Source organism: Poecilia latipinna, unplaced genomic scaffold, assembly GCF_001443285.1.
Source record: "Poecilia latipinna isolate Pla-1442-1.1 unplaced genomic scaffold, P_latipinna-1.0 Scaffold339, whole genome shotgun sequence".
Lineage (NCBI taxonomy): Eukaryota > Metazoa > Chordata > Actinopteri > Cyprinodontiformes > Poeciliidae > Poecilia > Poecilia latipinna.
The window spans coordinates 310,930-318,517 of record NW_015112955.1 but is presented as its reverse complement, the minus strand read 5'-3'; the positions used below and the strand labels follow the sequence as shown (position 1 = coordinate 318,517).

The 7,588-nt window shown below is 36.0% G+C and overlaps 1 protein-coding gene across 2 annotated transcripts in view; it reads right to left on the bottom strand.

The window, feature by feature from the left end:
- Positions 1-1,214: 1,214 nt before the first annotated feature.
- The window catches only part of opn4xa (opsin 4xa), a 19,025-nt gene continuing 12,651 nt past the window's right edge, over positions 1,215-7,588 (bottom strand). The window contains exons 2-10 of one of the 2 annotated variants that reach the window (XM_015035595.1): positions 6,620-6,755; positions 5,802-5,935; positions 5,273-5,476; positions 5,012-5,183; positions 4,016-4,177; positions 3,801-3,908; positions 3,541-3,715; positions 1,911-2,054; positions 1,215-1,805 (exon numbers count right to left, since the gene is read on the bottom strand). In XM_015035595.1, coding sequence (XP_014891081.1) covers positions 1,746-1,805; positions 1,911-2,054; positions 3,541-3,715; positions 3,801-3,908; positions 4,016-4,177; positions 5,012-5,183; positions 5,273-5,476; positions 5,802-5,935; positions 6,620-6,753 — 1,293 coding nt within the window. In that variant the 5' untranslated portion in view covers positions 6,754-6,755 and the 3' untranslated portion in view covers positions 1,215-1,745. The remainder of the gene's footprint in view (positions 1,806-1,910; positions 2,055-3,540; positions 3,716-3,800; positions 3,909-4,015; positions 4,178-5,011; positions 5,184-5,272; positions 5,477-5,801; positions 5,936-6,619; positions 6,756-7,588) is intronic. The other variant, XM_015035596.1, reaches the window with a different exon arrangement.

Here is a 7,588-nt window from a genome sequence, read left to right as displayed (position 1 = left end):
GCCTAATTTAATGTCAGACAGTGAGAAATATTTTTGTATCTTTACACAGTGTGTGTAAATAAAATTTGGTTTTAAATTTACTTGCTGCACTGGTGAGTGTTTCTGTGTCAAAGTAGACTTCAGTGACAGTGTTGACATGCCCTCTAGTGGCCAAAATGATCCTCACAATTCCTGTAAATGTGACACATTCAGCTATTTATAGCCTTTTATAGCTTTGAACTATAAAGTTTCTGGCCTCTTGCCAACAAACATACCTGTATGAAATCTTCATTGCATTTCTTGTTAAACAAAAACTAGAAATGGAATGACCAGGATGTGATGAAAGACGTTTGTGAGAATATGCCTGGAGATTTACTGGGAGTCCAGTAGCTAAATCCCCCTGTGTAATTATTTTGAATCACTCAGCTGCACAAGGTATTCATCTGAGGATCTGTTACATGCCTTCAGATTATTATACCTAAATCAGCAAGCACCCTGTCTTGGCTTTAATGTAGAAAGACAGGTAATGCATTATATGCTGCAGAGAAATGAATTCACACTAAATGTTTAAAGTTACAAGTGTCAAAATGAGTAAAATTTATATGAAATAAATATAACTTGAACAAGTTATTTTAAATGTTTGCTGCCCTTTCTTTCTCAAGTTGACCTAAGTTTCTAGAAATGTTTAATTATCCATGATTATCTTATTTCACATGGAAAAAATCTGGTTTACCATTACTTCTTTTTTTTTCCTTTTTCAAAACTAGGATACGAGGGAACACATTATTCAAGAAAAGGAGACGTTGATCTACAGGATAAAGCTGCAAGAAATGATCTTTACTAGACCTGCAACAGTTAATTAAAAAAATTTAAAAAATACTGAAACAACTAGACCTGTAACAAGACTGGCCTGTGAAATTCACAGTGACAGCTGTTGCAGCTTTTCTTGTGTCAGATTGCACAACATTAGTAAAATACAGTTGATTTTTTTTATGTCTTTTTTGATAAATATGGGAGTTTTCCTTAGACCAGATTTTAGCTATAAACTAAACTAGGAATGTAAGCTTGTCTACAGAATAAATCTTTCCAGATAGGTACAGTTATTGGTTTATTCACATAAATTAGATATTAATGTGCTGTAGTATTTTGAACTTAGCTCTTTCAAATCAAAATACAAAAATACCCTCATATTTCTTTCGTGTGTGTTCAGGCTGAACATGGAAAATGCTAAGAAAAAAAAAGTGAATATTTTTATTTTTGTAGTGCACATGATTTCACAAAGAACAAATGAATTTGCTTTTTATGTAAGCACACACAAAAAATGATTAAATAAAGTTTTTCACACATCCTAACGAAGGTAGACTTTGCGTCTTTGGTGAAAAGAGCTTTACTTGCTGCCCTTCAGTTAAACGTCTGGAAATGTGGATCAAATCTTTTTGGGATAAGCTGTGTCGAAACGTGTGCTTCAGAAACGTTGCAGTCTTTATTTGCTGATCAGAAGAGTCCAGAAGTTGTAAAAAAAAATGCTCTCTTGTTATGTAACTGGAGGCTTTTCACTGGGTTGGATCTGACTTCTCAGGGGGAAAAGACATACATGATTGTCCAAAGTTTCTAGCACCCGTGACTCCTCCTTGTTTTTCTCTTTCCGGGGCTGTTGTGCCTCAGCGTCTTCACTTTGAAATGCTTTATTCATTGTCCCGCTTTCTCTGTGTTGCTCAGCTTTCAAGGTTCTCCTCCCTCCAAACTAAGAGCATCTATTCTGTTGATTAACTGATGTGATATACTGACGAAAGATTTTTCTGTGACATTTTCTCTGGAAAAGCAGCCTAAAACAAAACGCAAAGCAAAGAGAGAGAATATTACTTCTGAAGACGCTTCTGTAGCCGTCAAAATTTTAAATTAGTAACTACATTGATGAGCAGCAACATTACCTTTTCCTGACTTAGACATTCCTTCTCCTTGAACTGTTTAGTTAAAGTGTAACGTTCTTTGACCTTCGCAGCAGCAGGGGAATAATCTGTCTTAGCACAATGACTCTGATCCATGGAATCCAGCTCCACATCACTGCAAACCTGCTTGAAATGAGGGGAATGTAAGTTAAGGAAAGCACTAAAACCTCAGAAAGTTAGTATTCATACAGTTTTCAATTGGCTTTATACAAACTGAACCTAAATGTTTAGTCATAGCTGCTTAATGTGTGGTTTTCATGTTATTAGGCATGTCAATTCTTAAATCTTAAGAGTCTGTGAATTAGTACTTTCATGTAATTTGCGATTTACAAAACAACTGAATATAAAAGGTCTGCAGCACACAAAATGGTTACATAGATCAAAGATACTTGAGGCAATAAGACCATTAAAACTATAAAAAAAGAACTCAAAAACTAGTAAAGAGCATTAATGATGGCTAATTGGTTCTTGTTACTTTAAGAATAGTTTTGAAATAATTCCAAAGAAATAAGATTTAGCATCTTGAGTTCAGACTTGACGATTATCCCACTTCGTAGAAGCCAAAATGCTGAATGTTGCTCTTTTTTCATCCAAACCAAAAAAGGGAAACATTTTGAACGAAACAAAAATGCTTTTAGAGTGAAAAAAAAAAATAGCCAGTATTAGATATTTGTTGGAGATAATTTAAGTAAGATGAAGCCAGGCTAAGCAGAGTTTAGTCAAATGAATATATCTCTGTACACTCAGAGGCCAATAGAAGCTTTTGTGTGCAATGATGAGACGATTGCAGCCTGTTACAAACCTCAAGGCACAGTGGTAAACAGTATTCAGTGACTGAAGACTCCATAATCAAGCAGAGATAGGAAATTGCTTAAAGACTTTTCTTTCTAGCTTTGAGAGAGAATCATGATGTGTTGTGGTAATAAAACCTAATCTCCACTCACAGATTTCAAGCCAAATTTGCGATGTGAATTTTAAAAGAGAGCTCTTGATCCAGTATACAGTCCTCTTACGTGTTTGTTTGTGGTTGTTCAATTTGTTTACCTAGGGCAATGGTAATCACTAGAGAAATCTATGATAGCCTTCATGAATGCAAAAAAATAAAAAAAATAAAAATTGCTTTTGTTCTATTCACATTCAAAACCAACTTCAAAGTGTGTAAACGAGACATTAAAGATGTGTGCAGATGCAGCTTACTGAGACTAACATTTCAACACCTTTTGCGTCTTCATCACAATCATAAGTGAACCAACTAACTTTGCATTAAAGTGTCATTATATACAAAATAATACAAAGTTGGCACTTTTGATGGACTTTTAATGCAACTTTAAAAGTCCATTTAATGTGTATAACATTCTGTGTCATTATTTACCGAATGACACTTCATGACAACAGTCATAAACATTCACAAAGTATCCTTCATGTTCATGACAGTGTCATGTCAGTCTTATCCACACCCTGTCAAATAAAGTGTTGCCTTTAATGCCATATTTTTTTTTTTATCTCATGTCTGGAGTTATCTCTTTATGAGTTATTTTGTGTAAAAAACACTGACTGCATGCTGTTCTGTCAATATAAATAGAATACAAAAGCCTGGAGGGCTCATACTCACTGTGTCTGTTGTAGACATGGAGGGAACTCTCTGAAACTGTGATTTGGAGACTGATGACTGATGGCTAAGCACCGAGTCCCTTATGGAGGACTTGCTGTTTGACACTAATATGCACTTCCTTTTAGGGGCATTGGCCAGGAAGTGTAGACAGGGGACCTTCTCTGCCAGGGTGTCCCTGTTGAAATATTTCCTGATCATTCGCTGATATAGTTTCCTTTGCATTTAAACCCTTAGTTAACAGTTAGCTAATGTGCTGCTACCTGTATCTGGAGTGAGTGATTCCATAGATGAAAGGGTTGTAGATGGCGGATGCTTTGGCAATAACCGCAGGGACAGCTTTGGAGTATGGATTGAGGATGTGTGCATATCTAGAACACAGTGTGTTGACAGAGGTCACGCATGCATTTACTGAGACTGAAGAGCTTAGACTATTGAAATAAATATTTCCACCAAAAGGTGAAGGTTTTATATTTACCCAGCCCAGGCGATGAGAGTGACACACGCATAGGGTGACCAGGAAAGTACGAACACTATGATCACCACAAAGGCAATCTTTGCCAACTTCCACTCAGTCCTGATAGACTGCTGTTGGATCAGGGTCGACTTTCTCACCTGAGAGCCCAGCTGCTCAACATCTCTGAACATTTAAAACAGGAAAGGTGCAGATTAATACACCACGAAATCCCCCCAAAAGTATGCAACAATATGAATAAGTTCAGCAAAAAAATGTACACTAGAATGGTAATACACAACATACCTCGTACCTTTATTTTGCAACCCTTGTATAAAAGCCTTATATAGGAGCCACAATCAGAAAATTGTTGCTTTTTCACACACCAGGCTTTGCAGATTTTGTTTACCTTCCTTAACGTCTTCACAGCAGCCGTGTTTGTCTCGGCTCCAGCTGTTTTGAGCAGCGATATTATATTTTGTCACTCAAATTAGAGCCACAGTTTAAAGGGAAAGGAACATAAAAAATGAAAACTGTGATGCATGTTTGTAGTCAGCCCCTTTTATTCTGTTACTCCTAAATAAAACCCAGGTTTCCTTTATAAAAATGCCTTTATCCACCTCTATATGTTTTATAAGGTTCTGCAGAGATCCACAGATCAGGTGGGACAATCTGGTGACAGGACAACTATTAGTTGTGCGATCCAAAAAATATGTTCTATATGGAAGTATGGCAACGAGAAAAGTCATGAAAAAGATAAAATCACAAGAAGTCCTACTTAAAGTTTGCCACAAGCCATCTGTGCTCTTCATCCAGGTATTTTGCAAGGCTTTTTAGTGACCCTAGAAGGCTTGCGAAATTAATATCTAAATTTATGAGTGTGAGATAAAACTGGAACAAAATACAAATTTATTATACGTCTGCCTCATAAATAATGGTTAAAAATAGAACAAGCTGCAATTTTAATAAAAATAAAATGTTTGGGTCAAAAGGGCAGCAAAGCATTTTTTTTTTTTTTACCTGCTTGCATGACGTATTGCCAGGAACATGCACAAGTAACAGTAGGATATGATGCCCAGAGGGACGAAGAATACGAAGCAGCACAACATCAAAGTGTAACTTTTATTGGCTGGAGTAGACGTCACATAGTCCCAAGTGCAGGAGGTCATCAGGCCCTCGGGGATGTAGGAGCCTTTGGAAAGAAGTTCAACACAAAGAAAGCATAAAGCACCACGAGTAATGGTGATTTGAAAATATTGCTGAAATGACTAATGTACTCACTCCACCCCAAAAGCGGTGCAAGGCTCCAAGCAAGCGAATAAAACCACACAAGGGCAATTATGAGGCAAGTACGTCTTGCCGAAGTCCACCCTATGGACTGCAGAGGCTTGGTGATTACTATGTACCGGTCTATAGAGATGGCAAGAAGGTTTATCATCGAGGCGATTCCAAACAGAGCCCCGCAGAATGCATAGATTTTACAGCCTGTGTCGGGATAAATATGGAAGGAAACTGTTTAGTAACATGTTTCTTTTCACATGAGCACCAGAAACTTTCTGCTTTTAGGGAGCATGGTAACTTTTCTGACACCTCCTGCTTAAAACCCAAAAAGTCTAATATCTTAAACACAAAGTAGCCTCATTGTCACATTTTGCTTACTGCAAGAAAAATCTGCTCCCAAAACCGAGCATGTTAGAGAAACTTAGTTTTGTATGAAACATTCTGTTCATAAACAACAAAATAAATTATGTTTATATTTACTTTTTTCTAATGATGCACAAGCTATTGAAGACAATGATAAACAATATACCTGTTTCCCCAAAAATCCACCCCTTATAGAGGCAGTTAACAAAAAAGATTGGTGACTGTGTGATGGCCATCAGGAAGTCGCTGATGGCCAGGTTCATGATGAAGAAGTTGGGAGGCGTCCGGAGTTTCTTGTCGCTGAAAGACACCAGGTTTGAAATGTTGCATATAAAATGTCCTTATGTCACTAAGCAATAAAATAGTATGAAGTTGATGTAGTAAACCTTACATATGTTCTGTTTTTTCCTAAAACATTTGGTTGGTGTAAAGCACAAAAAACTTAAATACACTTGTTATATCCACTTGTGTGCAATTTTAGCTACTTAATAGGATTAAATGTCAGATGTCCTAACGTATTTCTGACCAGAAAACCTAATTTTAAAAGAAAAGTTTTAAAAGTTGTAATGCTTTTAATGCTTTCTTCAACACAAAGAAAGCATAAAGCATGTGCCTTTTCAGTTTGGTTACATTATTTAAATTTCTTAGTATCGATAACTTTTATTTACTTAAATCTCCATATGTATAAATTTGAAAAATATGTTTGCAATTTTTTGCAAAAAAATGACTGTAAATGTTTTAGCTTGTATATTTTGGACACTAGACAGATTAAGTATTTCAGATGTTCCTCAATCCTAAAATTCAATAGAGGTATTTATTGTATGATCACTCCACCTTGATGAAGCGCAGCTGAAATAAGTCCTTAAAAGTCCAAATATAATATCGCATCATTGTCCACAGTTACCAGACAAGTAGTTTACTGAAAGACTAATAAATAAATAAACAAATAAATAAATACATTTCGATAATAATCAGTTTGCTTACCAAGAAAAAGCATACATGACCAAGGCATTCCCAGAAACTCCCACTGCTCCGATCACTAAGACGAAGAAGGCAACGATGTAGTGAACGTGGTCCGGGACGTCCACATGCCGGTAGAATCCGTGTTCTAGATCCATACCTGTGGTGCATCCAAATACATGTTGAATCATTTCGTGAGCATGTCTTAAGTTTTGTTCAGCTTTCTCCTAACCTACTGAACTCTGTTGGATGACATAACAGTGTCGTTCATGAGTTGCTTTCTTCATAGTCATATGAAATGTTCTCTTTGGTACTGATAAACTTTGGACATGTGCCTTTTCAGTTCACACGAACAGGGAATTTCCATTTAGGAAAACAGAATATTCAAGCATTTTGTCTAAGTGCAAACATTTTAGACAGATAGTCCGGTATGCCACAGCATTAAATGTCAGCATTGATGAGGAATTTTTATTTTGCTACTTTACTAGATTTGTTGGGGGAGGGGGAGACTCATCACAGAGAATATATTATTTAAATCCACCATAAATTCATTTGGTGGATCTTAAATATGTTCACACTTCTATAATTTCAACATTTCTGTGAAGTTAAAATGGAGATTCTGCTGGCATTTATGCTATAATGTTTAACTGAAAAACAGACCAATATGTTAGAGGAAAAAAAAAAAAAAATGAAGTAACCCAGCTGCATATGTGTGAACAACCTTCAAAATTCTGTGGCTTAAATACGTTTGGATTCAATTTTAAAAATGTGGATACTTGAATCAGCTTGGATCAGCCTGAAAAAAGGTTCAGCTTACCTAGTTGGGTTTTTCTGATGTTCATTTACATCGAGCCATGGCCTAGGTTTTCAGAAAAGTCTTCAAAATTTTGTACAAAGGTATCAGTAAGGAGAAGAGTCCAGTAAAAAAAAAAAAAAAAAAAAAAAAAAAAAAACGAATAAAAAAAAAAAAAAAAATCAATTGGGGGGCCACGT